Here is a 19,542-nt window from a genome sequence, read left to right on the forward strand (position 1 = left end):
TTATAATATTGATCACCACATGATTACATTTACAGTAAGTTATATTGTTTCAATAATAATACAATCACGACAGGACAAATCATTGTTTCAAACACCCCAACACATACATCGTATCAACAAATTGTTTCAAACACAAACATTCATTAATAAACCGGCTCACATTGACAAACACAAAAACTCTTCAACCCTTCACCATCCAATCTTGATCAATCCTCACGTACCAACTACAAATTAAATCATCCATGTATAAGCATAAAGGTGCACATTATAAAAATTAATCTTAATTATTACAAATTTAATAAGGACATACCTCGATTAACTGAGCAGGCCAAGCAATAGACGTACCAGTGACGTCATGAATGCATTTCAAATAATCATATGGCCTAAACAAAGCTTCATCCTTTTTAATGGCCACCTGAACATGGACCTCACGCCAACCATGTCCAAGTTCTGTTCCATTAAGAACCGTATTTGGATCAACGCTCCTCAACCTTCCTATTGCTACCTTCTCGAAGTTAATGCTTTTTACATAAACTTTCTTATCGACCTAAAATTTAGTTGTCAAAAAAACATTTATGAATGCTAAAAGGGTAGAAAAAACAGTAAGCTATTAAATTGAAACATACCCATAAACGGTGATCACCCGAACCATTAGCATGAACACGCAAACCATCATTCTGAGCACCCGGACCATTGTTCTTCTCGGCTTTTAACCTTGCATTTTCTTCTTCAAGTTGTACATTTATAGACATCAGCTGAGCATTTGCTTTGCTAACAGCTAATCGACTAGGTCCTGCACCCCACAAATGATTGGCGCGAACACCAAGTCCGTACATTTTTACAGTACCATTTTTAGCTTTACCCATTACCGTGGCAAAAACATCATCTGGTCCAGGTGCATCAGTTGCACCATCACCGAGTTTGTCGGTTAGGTCTTTCATTTTTTCCTGCATAAAAGAGATAGTAAATCATTGATATTTGATTCAATAATATGACCAGTATATATACAGGAGATGGCATCGATATACATGGAAAATTGCCAACTAATTTGTGAGCTATACAAAGGATAACTATCATATTATAATTCTACTCTGATATTCTATTCGATATATGCAATGCCCAATCACAGTATAGCCCAATCACAGTATATGCAATGCTTACCCTTGTAACTAATTAAATTGAAGATATGGTTAATAGTTATTTTCTTTTATCTCCGACCTAAAAGTATACTTCAAATGAAATAAAAACCTAACAAGTGGTTTATGGTGATTAACATATATATGAATATACATCTACTGATATCATGTGTAGGATATATTTGATCTACTTTTGTAAAATTACTTACAAAGACACGAGCAGCTTCACCTTCACCGATTTTGTAACATTTCTTAAACATATCCACCCTAGTCGGCTCTCTTCCCAACTTCACCTACAATGAGTAAAACCGAGGTAACTATTAACGATGTATATTCAAAAGCTATATGTACTATATAAATAACTCCCCCATGATATATTACCTTCAGTTCTTCACGAATTCTTGCAAAACTTTTTTTCCCCGTCATTTGTGACAACTTCTTTCTAGCCCTATTGTCTTTGTTTCTTCCGGTCATCTCCTGAACAAGAAAAGAGTGGTCAGTATTCGAGGAGATCAAATCACGATGGTTAGCCCTATTGGTTTAGATGGGTCAAAGTAACATTCCTTAACTCTCGACCTCCAATTTTTCGTCTTGCGACCGTATGATTGGAGTATCCACGAATTAGCAGTTGGTGGAAAATCAAACTTTGTCTACAAATTATTAAAAAAAAAACATATAAATCACATGCATGAGAACAAAAAAAAAAAACATATTATCACACGGATTTTAAAATATGTACCCTTAAGAACTTCAGCAACTTATCCTTCTTTTCGGGTTTAACTTTGTTCCACGGTCTATAAATTGGACAATATTGGTAACTCCGCGATAAGTGACCAAGAAAATGGGTAAATTGACTACTGTTTGCACCAATTGGCTGGCCATGTTCATTAACAGTAATAGGAAGTCGAACATGTGGCTTTTGCATATAAATCTGACGCATAAGAGTCGGTCCTCTCGGCTGATTTTCTACAAAATATGTGCAATTGATTTACAACTGATACACTAAACAAGAAACAATATAAATCGAATAAACAAACCAAATTAGAAAAAAGAAAAAATAACCTGGTTCAGTTTCTGCATTCACACGTGAACCTTCTTCACGTTGTTCATGTAGTACTTTAGTTAGTTGTACTTCAGTTTGCTGTACTTCAGTTTGTTGTATTTCACCTAGTTGACGATGCTCTTCAAAATCTTCATCATAGCTTGTGTAATTATCGTATTCTCCAGTTTGTCATTGTGCATCATCCTCGGGCTCCGTATCTTCATCTTGCAGTTGAAGACGACCCATACCTCTACCTTCTTCTTGGCTGAGTCATTGAACTTTACTTTTACTTAACCTCGGCCTTTTATCACTTACATGGCCCTTTTGAGACTTGGATTTTGAGGATGATTCTTTGGAGACATGAGGTGCACTAACTCATTTTCTGATGGTATTGGGTGCAACGAACTGGCGTTTTCTCATGGTATTAGCCTCAACCTGTTGATAGGATCTAAGTGAAGACTTTTTGATTCCTTCAATTGCCATAATCTACAAGAATGTAAAGAACAATAATGAGCAATTATATCAATTAACGCAAGTTATAAATAATTTTATATACAGAGTAGTTAGGAACAATTAAAATTACAGAATCGTTAATCCATTTTCGCGAAAAAAGATATACAGTTTGGTGAAAAAATATATACAGTTCTTGTGAAAAAAGATACATGTGTTCGATCTTGTGAAAAAAGATATCTGTGTTCTTTGAGAGTTAGTTAACTGTTCTTTGAATTGGTGAAAAAAGAGATAAGTGAGTGATAATGCTAAAAACGAACATATATTTCATAGCATTATTCCTCAAGAAAGACAAGCTTTTAGTTGCAATTGTTCTATTTACAAGTGATATTCGTTTAGATAATAAAAGGTGAAGACAAAAGACAGATTCGACGAATTGAAGACGCAAACGACCAAAAAGCTCAAAAGAACAAAAGACAATAAAAAAGGTTCCAATTATTGATAAGAAACGTCTCGAAATTACAAGAGTACAAGATTCAAAACGCAAAGTACAAGATATTAAATTGTACGCAAGGACGTTCGAAAATCCGGAACCGGGACCAGAGTCAACTCTTAACGCTCGACGCAACGGACTAAAAATTACAAGTTAACTATGTATATAAATATAATATAATATATAATTAATTATATTAATTATATATATATTATATATATATTATAAACCGTCGGTAAACAAAGAGCCAAACTCCTCTGAGCTGTAAAAGTAACCTCCGCAACTCGCGGAGTTTGAAGAGGTTTTCACCGCGAGTCGCGGAGCCCCAAAAATCGACTCTGGCTATAAAGCAAACCGAATTCTCATCATTTTTCATAATCTATTTTCTCTCTTCTCTCATATATACGTAAAATATATATATATAATTTATATTTTAATTTTAATTTTAATTATAATTCTAATAATAAGGGTATGTTAGCGAATGTTGTAAGGGTGTAAGTCGAAATTCTGTCCGTGTAACGCTACGCTATTTTTAATCATTGTAAGTTATGTTCAACCTTTTTACATTAATGTCTCGTAGCTAAGTTATTATTATGCTTATTTAAAACGAAGTAATCATGATGTTGGGCTAATTACTAAAATTGGGTAATTGGGCTTTGTACCATAATTGGGGTTTGGACAAAAGAACGACAATTGTAGAAATTAGACTATGGGCTATTAATGGGCTTTATATTTGTTTAACTAAATGATAGTTTGTTAATGTTAATATAAAGATTTACAATTGGGCGTCCCTATAAATTACCATATACACTCGATCGGACACGATGGGCGGGGTATTTATATGTACGAATAATCGTTCATTTAACCGGACACGGGAATGGATTAATAGCCACTAGAATAATTAAAACAGGGGTGAAATTACATTCAAGGGTAATTGGTGTAATTGTTAACAAAGTAGTAAAACCTTGGTTTACACGCAGTCGATAACCTGGTGTATTCATTAAACAAAGTATTAAAACCTTGTTACAATTCGAATCCCCAATTAGTTGGAATATTTAACTTCGGGTATAATAATAATTTGACGAGGACACTCGCACTTTATATTTATGACTGATGGACTGTTATGGACAAAAACCAGACGGACAGATTAAATAATCCAGGACAAAGGACAATTAACCCATGGGCATAAAACTAAAATCAACACGTCAAACATCATGATTACGGAAGTTTAAATAAGCATAATTCTTTTATTTCATATTTAATTTCTTTTATTTTATATTTAATTGCACTTCTAATTATCGCATTTTTATTGTTATTTTATTTTATCGCACTTTTAATTATCGTACTCTTTAATTATCGCAAGTTTATTTTATCGCACTTTTATTATTCGCAATTTCATTATCGTTATTTACTTTACGCTTTAAATTAAGTCTTTTATTTATTTAATATTTTACATTAGGTTTTAACTGCGACTAAAGTTTTAAAATCGACAAACCGGTCATTAAACGGTAAAAACCCCCCTTTATAATAATAATATTACTTATATATATATTTGTATTTTTATAAAAGTAAACTAATATAGCGTTGAGCTTTGTTTAAAGATTTCCCTGTGGAACGAACCGGACTTACTAAAAACTACACTACTTTACGATTAGGTACACTGCCTATAAGTGTTGTAGCAAGGTTTAAGTATATCCATTCTATAAATAAATAAATATCTTGTGTAAAATTGTATCGTATTTAATAGTATTTCCTTGTAAAAATTAATAGTATTTTATACCCCTCTGCTTTGACATCAAGTATTTTTGGCGCCGCTGCCGGGAAACACTCTTAAACGCCGGAAGCGCAACGCTAATATAAAAAAAAAAGAAAAAAGATTTTTAGTTAACTTTTATTAAAATTCGTTTTTGTAAAAATACGTGTTAATTATTCAAAAATATAAAAAGAAAAACAAAAATATAAGTATTTTTTTTAAAATATTTAAGTTTTATAAGTTTCTTTATTCTTATTTTAATTTATAAAAATATAAGTTTTATTAAATATCTTTTATATATAGAAAAAACAGAAAACAGAAAATAAAAAAAAAATTAAATAAAGAAAAAACGCGTCGAATTTAAAGCTGTCATCTGAATTCTGGAACCCCGCGACTCGCGGGGTTTGAAGCATTAAATACCGCAAGTCGCGGAGCTTCTCTGACACGCGAACAGGAAGCCCTAATTCAGCATTAATTACGGTTTATTATTAATTATAATTATTATTTAACCCTAATTATTATTATTATTATTAGTTTTATTTTTACTTTTACTTTTTATTTAATTTATGTATTTAGTATTAATTAGTTTTATTAAATTGTAAAATTAGTAGTTTTATTAAATAAATAATATAAAAATAATATTTTTATTAAAATTGTACTTTTTACAACTTTTTGTATATTTTTATATTTTGTCCCTTTTTAATCGTTGTAGCATAACTTTTGTATTTTTAGCTCATATTTAATTTTAAACTTAGTTTTTGCCATAGTCATTTTTACTCCTAGATTTTTAGGCTTTGCCGTAGAATTCCTTAAGTGCTTTTTCTTTAGACTAAGATTTAGGTGCTTTAGAATTTTGCGACGCCTTTTTAAGTTTTAGTTTCTTTTTAAGTTATTTCCATTTGGGATTTAGTTTTTCCTAGTAAAATATAAACTATTTTATATACACCTCGTATAACATCAAGTATTTTATATAAGCTTTAATATTTTTTAGACCTTTTACTATGTATCAATTATCATTCCAATTAGTAATTTCAATTTGCGATTATAATTTTAAGTTAGTTGTAGTAATAAGGTTAGGTTAGTCAAGTATTTTTAAGTTTTTATAAGTTTCTTTTATTTTTCCGTCACCTTTTATTTTTCAACCATTTTTTTTCTTTTTCGACCTTTTGCGACGAACTCTTTTTCTCTCTTATTTCTCGCCATTCTAGTTTTTAGGACTTAGAATTTTTTCTACTTCTTATCTAAATTTCTTAAAATTACGAAAATTTATTTTAAGTGGTTAAATTAATAGACATCAAAATTTTCTGGTTCGTAGTAATAGTTGGATTTGTACGTGGACCGGGTTATTGAAGCCAAACAGTCCTCAATTATATTGAGACCAAACGAATCCTGCCCCTCTGCTGCATCTTTTGGCTATTCGAAACGTGGGCAAAATCAGAAAAGTCTATTGATTGGATAACTTATTATAATTTTTCTTTCCTTTTTAAAAACTAATAGGATATTCAGTGAATGCACCGAGCAAGACGTTCATCACCTTTTGTGCGTTCACCACCTGTAACTAGATCAAGACATTTAGCAAATATTACCGCCGTTGATTTTTCTTTAGAATCGTCATCCAGTCGACCAAGTACTTCAGTTCAAATTTCCGATAATCCATTTTTTGAACCCGACCTCACAATTGAGAATCCGGAAAATATTCAGGAACGGTTCGTAGATCCTGAACCATTAAACTTTCCTCCGGAGCCACCAATCATTCAAACAGAGATTGTTGAGGAACGAACCATTAAATCAGAATCATCTAGTGATACCGATTCAACAAATTCAATTATGGAGAATCTGGAACCTTTAAGTATGGAAGACCGAATGAGAGCTAAACGCACTGGCCAAGGTCACGCAATTACTCATCCAGACATTAATGCACCAGATTATGAAATCAAAGGACAAATTCTACACATGGTGACTAATCAATGACAATTTAGTGGTGCGCCGAAGGAAGATCCAAATGAACATCTACGTACCTTTAATAGGATCTGCACACTATTTAAAATACGAGAAGTGGAGGATGAACAGATATATCTCATGTTATTTCCCTGGACTTTAAAAGGAGAAGCCAAAGAGTGGTTGGAATCGTTACCTGAAGGGGCGATTGATACATGGGACGTTTTAGTTGACAAATTTCTTAAACAATTTTTTCCTGTATCTAAAGCCGTAAGACTTCAAGCAGAAATTGTTACGTTCACACAGAAGCCAAATGAAACTCTATATGAGGCATGGACAAGATATGGAAAGTTATTAAGAGGATGTCCGCAACATGGTTTAGACACCTGTCAAATAGTACAAATATTCTACCAAGGATGCGACATCACTACAAGAAAAGACATAGATATAGCAGCTGGTGGTTCTATTATGAAGAAAACCGAAACTGATGCTTACAAAATTATTGATAATACTGCTTCCCACTCACATGAGTGGCACCAAAAAAAAGATATCGTTAGATCATCTAAAGCAGCTAGAGCCGATTCTAGCCATGACTTAGATTTCATTTCCGCAAAGATAGATGCTGTGGAGAGACGAATGGAAAAGATGACTAAAGATATTCACTCAATACGAATTAGTTGTGAGCAGTGTGGAGGACCACATTTGACAAAAGATTGTCTCAGTATTGAATTAACAATGGAACAAAGAGAGAATATTTCATACATAAACCAAAGGCCTGGAAATAATTATCAGAATAATTATCAACCGCCAAGACCGATTTACAATCAAAACCAGAATTATAACCGAAATATTCCATACAACAACCAACAAGGTCCTAGCAATCAACAAGTATCCAATAATACTTATAATCAGCAAAGACCAAATTTTCAAAACAAACCACCACAACAAACCGATGATAAAAAGCCGAATTTAGAAGATATGATGACGAAGCTAGTTGAAACTCAAACGCAGTTTTTCACATCTCAGAAACAAACCAATGAACAAAATGCTCAAGCATTTAGAAATCAACAAGCTTCTATTCAAAATCTGGAACAAGAAGTAAGTAACCTAGCAAGATTAATAGGTGAAAGAAAACCGGGAAGTCTACCTAGTGATACAAATGCTAACCCCCGGAATGAAACAGCTAAAGCTATTACCACAAGAAGTGGTACAACACTTAAACCACCTGAAATACCTGTAACTTCTGATGAAACTATTCCTACTCCACAAGAACCACAACCTGATCAAGATAAGGAAAAAGAACCGGTAATTGAAAAAGTTAATGAAGATAACACAGTTAAGGATAAACCTTATGTTAAACCATACCAACCACCACTTCCTTACCCGAGTAAAATGAAGAAAGAGAAACTTGAAGCCGAGCAATCCAAATTCTTGGATATGTTTAAACAGATAAATGTAAATCTTCCTTTCATTGATGTGATTTCAGGAATGCCAAGATATGCTAAATTCTTGAAAGATCTAATCTCAAATAGAAAGAAAATGGAAGAACTCTCGGCTGTTACTATGAATGCTAATTGTTCAGCAGTGCTGTTGAATAAGATACCAGAATAACTATCTGATCCAGGAAGTTTCACAATTCCATGTTTTCTGGGTAGTCTTAGTTCAATAGAAGCATTGGCAGACTTAGGTGCTAGTATAAATCTAATGCCGTATTCACTATACGCTAAACTAGACCTTGGAGAATTGAAACCAACAAGAATAAGCATACAACTAGCCGATAGATCAATAAAATATCCTAGAGGGATAATGGAGAACATGCTAGTTAAAGTTGGTACTTTAGTATTTCCAGTAGATTTTGCTGTTTTGGACATGGAAGAAGATTCTCAAGTTCCTCTCATATTAGGAAGACCATTCTTAAACACGGCTAAAGCAATGATAGACGTGTTCGGTAAGAAATTGACCCTAAGTATAGAGGATGAGAGTGTTACCTTTTCAGTTGATAGAGCAATGCAACAACCACAATCTGCAGATGATACATGTTATTATATTCAAACTATAGATGCACATGCAGAATTATTAGAAGAATTTCCAGAATTACAAGGAACAGGAGAATGTTCTTTAGGAGAAGGTAATGAACCAATTGATGAAGCTGAAATGTTAGCTACACTTATAGCTAATGGATATGAACCAACAACAGAAGAAATTCAAATGCTAAAAGAAGAAGACAGATATCGATATAAATCATCGATAGAAGAACCTCCGAAATTAGAGTTAAAGCCACTTCCAAACCATTTGGAATACGCTTATTTACATGGTGAATCTGAATTACCTGTAATAATATCGTCTTCTCTTACTGAAAATGAAAAATCACAACTCATTTCTGTGTTGAAAGCTCATAAACCAGCCATTGCATGGAAGATTCATGATATTAAAGGAATAAGTCCTTCGTATTGCACACATAAAATCCTTATGGAAGAAGGTCATAAAACGTATGTGCAACGCTAACGAAGACTAAATCCTAATATGCAAGATGTAGTTAAGAAAGAGATTATTAAACTGCTAGATGCAGGTTTGATATATCCAATCTCTGATAGTCCATGGGTAAGCCCAGTTCAATGTGTACCTAAGAAAGGTGGCATGACTGTCATTACAAATGAGAAAAATGAGCTTATTCCTACTAGGACTGTAACAGGATGGCGTGTATGTATTGATTATAGAAAATTAAATGACGCCACCAGAAAAGATCACTTTCCCTTACCTTTCATAGATCAAATGTTGGAAAGATTAGCCGGAAATAGTTACTATTGTTTTCTAGATGGATTTTCCGGATATTTTCAAATTCCAATAGCACCCGAGGACCAAGAGAAAACCACATTCACGTGCCCTTATGGTACTTTTGCTTACAAACGCATGCCATTTGGACTTTGTAACGCCCCTGCAACCTTTCAAAGGTGTATGATGGCGATTTTTCACGACATGATAGAAGAATGCATGGAAGTATTCATGGATGACTTTTCAGTCTTCGGTGATACATTTAAATCATGTCTAGTTAATCTGGAACGAATGTTAATTAGATGCGAAAAATCAAATCTAGTACTTAATTGGGAGAAATGCCATTTCATGGTTAAAGAAGGCATCGTTCTTGGACATAAAATTTCAAAAGAAGGAATTGAAGTGGATAGAGCTAAAGTAGATGTAATTGCTAAACTTCCACATCCCACCAATTTTAGAGGAGTTAGGAGTTTTCTAGGGCATGCCGGTTTTTACCGACGTTTCATAAAAGATTTTTCTAAAATTGCCACTCCTATGAATAAACTCCTAGAAAAGGATGCGCCATTCATCTTTTCAGATGAATGTATCAAATCTTTTAATATTCTTAAAGAAAAACTCACTAATGCACCGATCATGATAACACCAAATTGGAATCTACCATTTGAACTAATGTGCGATGCAAGTGATTTTGCAATGGGAGCCGTTTTAGGACAAAGGATTGAAAAACGATTTTAACCTATATATTATGCTAGTAAGACATTACAAGGAGCACAAACGAACTATACAACTACTGAAAAAGAACTCCTTTCTATTGTCTTTGCTTTTGACAAATTTCGATCATATCTCGTTCTAGCAAAAACGGTGGTCTATACCGACCATTCTGCTCTTAGATACCTATTTTCAAAACAAGATGCTAAACCAAGATTAATCCGTTGGATCTTACTCTTACAAGAGTTTGATATTGAAATCCGAGATAAAAGAGGAGCAGAAAATCTCGCCGCTGATCATCTTTCTCGTCTTGAAAATCCCGAATTAGAAGTTCTAAATGAATCAGCCATACAAGACAACTTTCCTGATGAATATCTATTGAAGATAGATTATAATGAAATCCCATGGTTTGCAGACTATGCAAACTACTTAGTTTGTGGATTCCTTGAAAAAGGATTATCGTACCAAAGACGAAAGAAATTCTTCAGTGATATAAAACACTATTTTTGGGAAGATCCACATCTGTTTAAAAGTTGTCCCGATGGAATAATACGCCGATGTGTATTTGGAGATGAAGCTAGTAAAATATTAAACCATTGTCACACAGGACCAACAGGAGGGCGTTATGGGCCTCAACTAACAGCGAGAAAAGTTTATGAAGCTGGATTCTATTGGCCTACAATTTACAAAGACGCACACCTTCTTTGCAAATCCTGTGATGCATGTCAAAGGGCCGGAAAAATAAGTCAACGTGATGAAATACCACAAAATGTCATCCAAGTATGTGAAGTATTTGACATTTGGGGTATTGACTTTATGGGTCCATTTCCAAAATCTCATAATAATCTATATATACTCGTAGCCATTGATTATGTATCTAAATGGGCGGAAGCACAAGCTCTCCCAACTAACGATGCACGAGTTGTAGTCAACTTTTTAAAACGTCTTTTTGCAAGGTTTGGAACACCGAAAGCTTTAATAAGTGATCGGGGTACTCATTTCTGTAATAATTAACTTGAGAAAGTTCTTAAAAGATATGGAGTAACTCATAAAATCTCCACCGCATATCATCCACAAACAAGTGGACAAGTTGAAAATACCAACCGAGCTTTAAAACGTATTCTAGAGAAAACCGTAGGATCAAATCCGAAGGAATGGTCCATTAAATTGGAGGATGCACTCTGGGCTTTTAGAACAGCCTACAAAACTCCAATTGGAACCACACCTTTTAGACTTGTTTATGGAAAAGCATGTCATCTTCCAGTAGAAATTGAACACAAATCATTTTGGGCTTTGAAGACATGTAATCTTGATTTACATGAAGCCGGACATCTACGATTAAGTCAACTAAATGAATTAGAAGAATTAAGACATGAAGCATACGAAAATTCGTTAATCTATAAAGAAAGAACGAAGAAATGGCATGATAAAAGAATCAGAAGTTCAAAAGAATTTAAAGAAGGAGACAGAGTTCTTCTTTTCAATTCACGATTCAAGCTATTTCCTGGAAAATTGAAATCAAGATGGTCTGGACCATTCATAGTCAAAAGAGTTTTCCCATACGGAACGATAGAATTGATAAATTCAAATGGCATTGAATTTAAAGTTAATGGTCACAGAGTTAAACATTACATACATGGTCTGATGGAAGTCGACAACGAAGTTAATCACAATTTCGACACCACAGCTAACTAAGTGTGGGGAGAATCAAGTCTTTAAAGGATAATATGTATTTCTGTTAGAGTTAGATTGTCTGTTTTCGTGTAGTTCTCGAAAATGGAACCCGAATGGTCTTTCCCTAGCAGACCCTAAAGAACTAGTCTTCTCCCCCCATTCTGAATTTTTATTTTTTTTTTAGATTTTTACAAAATGAAGACTGCCTGTGAACTAAACCATGGTCTAATGCTACACGCTTTGATCACTAAAAGAAATAATGACATACTACCGAGTGAAATAGTATCAGTAATCAGAGAAAGAATGGACGGAGTTAGAAAAGAATCCAGATGCGAAGATAATAAGTTACAATTTGGTAAAGGAAAATCAAAATCCGCAGCGAAAATAAGAGCACGACACCTAGAACGATGTCACAAATGCGGAAAATGGTCACATGGAGGTAAATGTTCAAATAATTAAACCTATTCAAATACCGAATTTGTTACTTTATGCAGAGACGGACCGTTCATATGTTTAGAAGAAAAGATACTGAATGCTCGAGGTTACGCCTATGTAGCCATGGAAAATCAATTAAACCGACTATCTTATGAATGGGATAGATCATATAACTAAGAAATCTATTTCACAGGTATGTCTGTACAGTTTTTATTTTTATTTTTATTTTTAACCTTTTGATAATAAACGCTAATTTGTTCGCTAAAAAGTATTAAATTGGTATTGAATAAAATTAGGTTTGGTGACCGAAATTATTGATATCATTCAAAAATTTATTACATCACTGCGAAATTTAACGTTTATTCTTAAGGTATAAATATCTTTAAACAATCAACCCAAAATATTTCAAAAATTCATCATGAGTTAAATTAGGTCTTGGAACCGAAATTACTTTACCGAAAAGAGGGGCGCATATTTTTGATAATATTTGATTGATTAAAGTAGGATAAAAAGACAAAAAGATTTTTAATTTCATTTTTTTTACCATGTTTTTAAAATTAATATTTAAATCTTAAATTAATATTGTAAATTTTGTAAAAACAATATTTTTAAAATTATAAATATTTGAAAAATTAATATAAGTTTGATATGAATTTATGAATTTTTAAATTAAGTTTGGTGTGAATTTTTAAAATATAAATTTTTAATTTTATGCATTTCAAATTTTAAGTTTGGTGTGAATTTTTAATAATAATTTTGAATTTTATATTTAAGTTGTGTGAATTTAAAAACAAAAATTTACTTTATCTCATTAAGTTTAGAATATGATTTTTAAAATTCGTCGTAAGTTGAAGACTAGGTCTTTGAACCGAAATTGCTTTACCCGAGGGAGGGACGAGAACTTTTATTATCATTATTTTTAATCTTATTGAATTAGAGTATGCCAAAAACATTGAAAAAATCCAAAAATCTTATCTTTTAAAACAATCGCTACAAAAAGACAAATTTTAAAATTTTGTCGAAGGACGGACTAGGACATCGATCCGAAACGACCTCGTCCTAAATAACAAGGGAAACAAAATTTTAAAATTAATTGTTTTAATAAGTTAATGATTATAAAAAAAAAAAAAAAATACCAAACTCCGCGACTCGCGGAGTTTGGAGGGTTAATCTCCGCGACTCGCGGAGGGACCGAAAATCAGAAAAAAAAATAAAAGAGCTGAACGATCAGTTTATGGACACACAACTTCAAAACTCAAAAACAGCTGCGAAATACTGCCGAAAAACCACCCAAAAACACCCCAAAAATCCCAATTTTTAACCGTTAATCACCAAATTTTTTGCTAAAATCATGTTGAGAAGGATGCTATCTAAGAATTACTCAAGAAAAACGGTAAATTTCTACACCTAAACACCATTTAATCCGAAATTTGGTGTTCTTGAGCTATTTTTTCCCCAATTTGATTTTGATGCTTTTTAGTGTAATTAGGCTTAAATTGTTTATGTATTATGCTTGTATAACCTAGATTGATGCTGTTTAACATGATTAGAAGCCTTAAACTTCAAATTTTGAGTAATCTAGGGTTTGTGTTCTTGAGCAAATTTGGGGCTTTTTGATATAAACAGGTTATGGCCGATTTTTATCATGAATTGTTGCTAAATTAAGTAGTGTAACATGTCTAGGTAGTTAAATGATCCAAACTTTGAGCCTAAACATGATTTTGAGAATTAAAGTGGACTTTTTCAAGTCTAAAATTCATGAACTTGATTTTTGAAAGATAATGCCATTTGAGACTTGTTTAATTGCTAGTAATGATTATTTTGACATGTTATTTGAGTTGAATGCTTATGAACTTGGCGAACATTTTCGTATATGCTTATTTGAAAAAGTGTAGATTTGATAAAAATGTGAAAATGAGCTTAAGTTTGATATAAATTGATAATGTCATTGTAATTATTTTGATTGATGATTTTGCTGACACTAATGCATATTTGGATGCACAAAAATTGTGTTTGATGTGTTTTGCAGAATGAAAGGGGTGAATCTTCATCTCAAGCCCGCAATGCTCCTGCTGAGAATTTGGAACAACAGGAGGTGGATAACTACTACAAGCAGGATATACCTCATCCAGTCATGACTTTTTCCGATATGCACTTGGAAGAGTTGCACCCGAACCTGAGATTTGACAGACTTTGGATAGATTATCCAAAATATCAACGGGGTTTGCATACTCTTCATTCTAAGGTTGTTGAGGTACCGAGGGTCATAGAATGGGGACCCTTAGAAGCTGTAGAATTGGCCGGGCCAATTAGGAAATTACTTGTACAGAGGTATGGTAATTCTTCTTTTAATGACTGGATATGTTTATTCACCATACGTAGACCTGTATATAAAGTATGGTGTGAAGAATTGTTATGTAGTATAGAGTTGAATGATCGGGTAGCTAGTTTAACCGATCGTTCTTTTATTAGATTTTTGTTAGGCGGTTCGATGCGCCACATGTCTTTACTGGACATGGCTCAGGCTTTACGTATATATACGCCTGAGGAGTTAGCATCTGCCGACTGTAGAGGATTGATACTAAACGGTAGAAAGATAGATGAGAATTTTGATACACACGGTGTGTGGAGTCAAATGACAAGCCATCACCGTTTCAAAGGGGGAAATTACTCTTATTTGGATATAGATAGAGCCGAATTAAGAGTGATACATAGGTTTTTAGCTAATTCGATTACACAAAGGGGTAAGAACAAAGAAAAAGTAAATGAACAGGATTTGTTTTACCATATGTGTATTCGAGACCCACAAAGCGCTGTAAGTATACCATATTGTGTGGGTTATTATTTATCAGCTATGGTTCGGGGGATGCGACCGCATAGCATAATAGGAGGTGGTATTTTTATTACTTTGATTGGTGAATATCTCGGTGTGGATATAAGTCGGGGGGGATTATTAGTAGAAGAACCAGAACCCCGCGATACTATAGGTTTAAATGTATACCATGGTGCAAAAGTTTTGAAGAGGCGAAATAACGCCGCAGTACGATACCATGGTAGACATCCACAGGTGGAGAGAAACCAGCAACAAGGTAATGTAGGAGGGGGGAATGAGATGCAAGAAATGCATAGGTTTATAGCTTCTCAGGAATACGAAAATGCTAGACAGAGAGCATTTGAAGATTGGCAAGTTCATCAGAACCAAATCATAGCTCATTGCCAACATATAGGTAGAAACTATATTCCTACACCGAAACCCATCTTCCCTCCCTGGTCTATAGAGATGCAGCCACCATATCCTACGTATGACCCTGCCGAAGCATTCTATAGCACCTATGGTTATGCCTGGAACCCCTATTGGTACCATATCATCCTTAGTTTACTTATTATTTTTTATTATTTTGTAATTTGTAATTATTGATACGTTTAATACTTTTGTTAATATTGTAATCATTTTTATAATTATCTAACTTTTATTCTTAGATTTTAATAATTTTTGAATGTGGGGTAATATACCAAACTTCAAAAATATGTATATATGTTTGCAGTTTATCTTATGTACACAACAGGGTAAAACAACGCATTTTCAAAGACTGACATTAAGTTCAGCAAAAGCAACTAATTTTGACGACAAGATGCAAAATATATGTGAAATAACAACAAGACGGAATGAACAAATGATGTGCACCATTTATCATTCAGCAAACAAACGCCAATATATTTGGAAACTTTGGTAAAAATTTAATCATTTTCACACAAATCACCCTCAATAATTTAAATTGTTACTGATTTCTTGCAAATGAGGGCATTGCAAGATCTTAAGTGTGGGAAGGGGTTAAATTCTTTCGGATTTTAAAAATTTTTGATTTAAACACTTGGTTACCATTAAAAATACTAGTAACGCAGTAGTTGTATTAGAATCTAGTGCTCTCCGATAACAAGGAACAGCCCTAGTCTTATATACTGACTACCCACTTCTAGTAAAATTTTTCAAAATTTTCAATTAAATGAATTCAAAATCATGTTTATACATATTTATGAACGATAAAACTAGGTTTTAACACCGAAATTATTGTTACCTCGGAAAGGACATAAATTAAGAAACAAACTAAAATGTTAAAATTCATTTAAAATGGAATAGAGGACGATAAAAAGGAAAATAAAAGCCAAGTGTGGGAAAATTTACCAAGTTATCTTAAACATATGTCACATATATCTGTAACAAATAACTGAAAATACTTTTGCTTTGGACTAAACTAAACTGTTTTTACCCGATGAAAGAAAAGAAGAGATGGATCTACATGATGAATCAATTCCATCATTAAAAGGAAGTAAAGTCTTCCGAAAAAGACACGCGCTTCTTGATTTAGGTCATGAAGTTGTCGTCCAGACCAGCTGTAGGTTAACGAAAAATCTAGAAAAGTCATCACTAAAATCAGCAGGAAATCCACGGACCTCAGCATTAAACAGGGTCGCCAAGTGGTCAGATATATCCTAACCATGAGAAGGATTTATCTCGTACAATGGGGGGGGCACCATGCAAATTAGCTGGATAAGACTAATGAATCAGATCCCCAGAAAGGATAATCTCCTTAAAGATTAAAAATCAGCTTTTAAGACTGATATTACTCAATCCTAGAGATTGACCTTAAAGATTGAGAATTACAAACTCATGGAATTCAATGATATCTAAACTTGAGCTTGAACGAGAAAATATTTTGATCAAAATTATAAACCGATTTGTTTTCTGAAAACCCTATTTTCAATGCGTTCATTACCATTGAACGTAAAATCCTAGGAATTCACCTGGAATTCATTAGGTCACCTGAACTAAATCGGGTGTCAACCGTAAGAACGGTGGTTGCATAGCATGGTCAAAGACAGGACCTTGTGCCATACCGAAAAATTATAAGGGTGAGCTTTACTATTGCTCCTACCAAGGATAGTAATTGCGTCCGACACGTTATAGACCATAACTAAAAGCATGTCAGGGGACATTGCCTTAACAGTTGCTTGTTCAACGCTTTCCTTTCAACCGGACGGTAGTTTACCGAAAGGTAATATACGGGACAAGTAAACTGGACGTGTTGCTTTCCAAATACAAGGTTAGCAAGTGGGTGACACAAAACCGCAAGTTTTGAGCTAAAATTTTCAAATCTGAAACCCACCAAACCCACAAAAATATTTTGCAAACACCGGAAAAGGGTTATCCCGGAAAACTTATCTAGGGTAAAAACTAGATTTAATTTTCAAAAGATCAAATGTTTTCATAAAGATCCAATTTCCTTAATGGATCTAAATTTTTATAGTCATGTGGGACTGTAAACCATATCGTTACTACCATTGTTTATACCGCCATATAGAAATCACTGATGTACAAAGTGTGAAGAATAAAGAAGTGTTTCTAGTATTTCAAGACGATATTGCTTGAGGACAAGCAACGCTCAAGTGTGGGAATATTTGATAATGCTAAAAACGAACATATATTTCATAGCATTATTCCTCAAGAAAGACAAGCTTTTAGTTGCAATTGTTCTATTTACAAGTGATATTCGTTTAGATAATAAAAGGTGAAGACAAAAGACAGATTCGACGAATTGAAGACGCAAACGACCAAAAAGCTCAAAAGAACAAAAGACAATCAAAAAGGTTCCAATTATTGATAAGAAACGTCTCGAAATTACAAGAGTACAAGATTCAAAACGCAAAGTACAAGATATTAAATTGTACGCAAGGACGTTCGAAAATCCGGAACCGGGACCAGAGTCAACTCTTAACGCTCGACGCAACGGACTAAAAATTACAAGTTAACTATGTATATAAATATAGTATAATATATAATTAATTATATTAATTATATATATATTATATATATATTATAAACCGTCGGTAAACAAAGAGCCAAACTCCTCTGAGCTGTAAAAGTAACCTCCGCGACACGCGGAGTTTGAAGAGGTTTTCACCGCGAGTCGCGGAGCCCCAAAAATCGACTCTGGCTATAAAGCAAACCGAATTCTCATCATTTTTCATAATCTATTTTCTCTCTTCTCTCATATATACGTAAAATATATATATATATAATTTATATTTTAATTTTAATTTTAATTATAATTCTAATAATAAGGGTATGTTAGCGAATGTTGTAAGGGTGTAAGTCGAAATTCTGTCCGTGTAACGCTACGCTATTTTTAATCATTGTAAGTTATGTTCAACCTTTTTACATTAATGTCTCGTAGCTAAGTTATTATTATGCTTATTTAAAACGAAGTAATCATGATGTTGGGCTAATTACTAAAATTGGGTAATTGGGCTTTGTACCATAATTGGGGTTTGGACAAAAGAACGACAATTGTAGAAATTAGACTATGGGCTATTAATGGGCTTTATATTTGTTTAACTAAATGATAGTTTGTTAATGTTAATATAAAGATTTACAATTGGGCGTCCCTATAAATTACCATATACACTCGATCGGACACGATGGGCGGGGTATTTATATGTACGAATAATCGTTCATTTAACCGGACACGGGAATGGATTAATAGCCACTAGAATAATTAAAACAGGGGTGAAATTACATTCAAGGGTAATTGGTGTAATTGTTAACAAAGTAGTAAAACCTTGGTTTACACGCAGTCGATAACCTGGTGTATTCATTAAACAAAGTATTAAAACCTTGTTACAATTCGAATCCCCAATTAGTTGGAATATTTAACTTCGGGTATAATAATAATTTGACGAGGACACTCGCACTTTATATTTATGACTGATGGACTGTTATGGACAAAAACCAGACGGACAGATTAAATAATCCAGGACAAAGGACAATTAACCCATGGGCATAAAACTAAAATCAACACGTCAAACATCATGATTACGGAAGTTTAAATAAGCATAATTCTTTTATTTCATATTTAATTTCTTTTATTTTATATTTAATTGCACTTCTAATTATCGCATTTTTATTGTTATTTTATTTTATCGCACTTTTAATTATCGTACTCTTTAATTATCGCAAGTTTATTTTATCGCACTTTTATTATTCGCAATTTCATTATCGTTATTTACTTTACGCTTTAAATTAAGTCTTTTATTTATTTAATATTTTACATTAGGTTTTAACTGCGACTAAAGTTTTAAAATC

At 33.2% G+C, this 19,542-nt stretch overlaps 1 protein-coding gene across 1 annotated transcript; it reads right to left on the minus strand.

Annotated features, from left to right (window-relative positions):
- Positions 1 to 206: 206 nt before the first annotated feature.
- Positions 207 to 2,842, minus strand: LOC139888315 (uncharacterized). The gene is made up of 10 exons (XM_071871331.1): positions 2,762 to 2,842; positions 2,585 to 2,664; positions 2,199 to 2,338; positions 1,876 to 2,102; positions 1,706 to 1,786; positions 1,518 to 1,613; positions 1,346 to 1,429; positions 627 to 947; positions 311 to 547; positions 207 to 224 (listed from the first exon to the last, which is right to left on the minus strand). The coding sequence occupies exons 1-10, from the start codon at positions 2,840 to 2,842 to the stop codon at positions 207 to 209; spliced, it is 1,365 nt and encodes a 454-aa protein (XP_071727432.1).
- Positions 2,843 to 19,542: the final 16,700 nt, after the last annotated feature.

Source organism: Rutidosis leptorrhynchoides, chromosome 2 (genome assembly GCF_046630445.1).
Source record: "Rutidosis leptorrhynchoides isolate AG116_Rl617_1_P2 chromosome 2, CSIRO_AGI_Rlap_v1, whole genome shotgun sequence".
In the NCBI taxonomy this organism is placed as follows: Eukaryota; Viridiplantae; Streptophyta; class Magnoliopsida; order Asterales; family Asteraceae; genus Rutidosis; species Rutidosis leptorrhynchoides.

Bases quoted from the DNA above. Each gene is read 5' to 3' on its own strand.
- LOC139888315 (XM_071871331.1), bottom strand. From the start codon at position 2,842: ATGTATCTTTTTTCACAAGAACTGTATATATTTTTTCACCAAACTGTA. The intron at 2,339-2,584 runs GTTCGTTGCACC...TAATTACACAAG, and splicing joins AATACCATGAGAAAACGCCA to CTATGATGAAGATTTTGAAG. The intron at 948-1,345 runs GTAAGTAATTTT...TCTTTTATGCAG, and splicing joins GTGAAGCTGCTCGTGTCTTT to GAAAAAATGAAAGACCTAAC.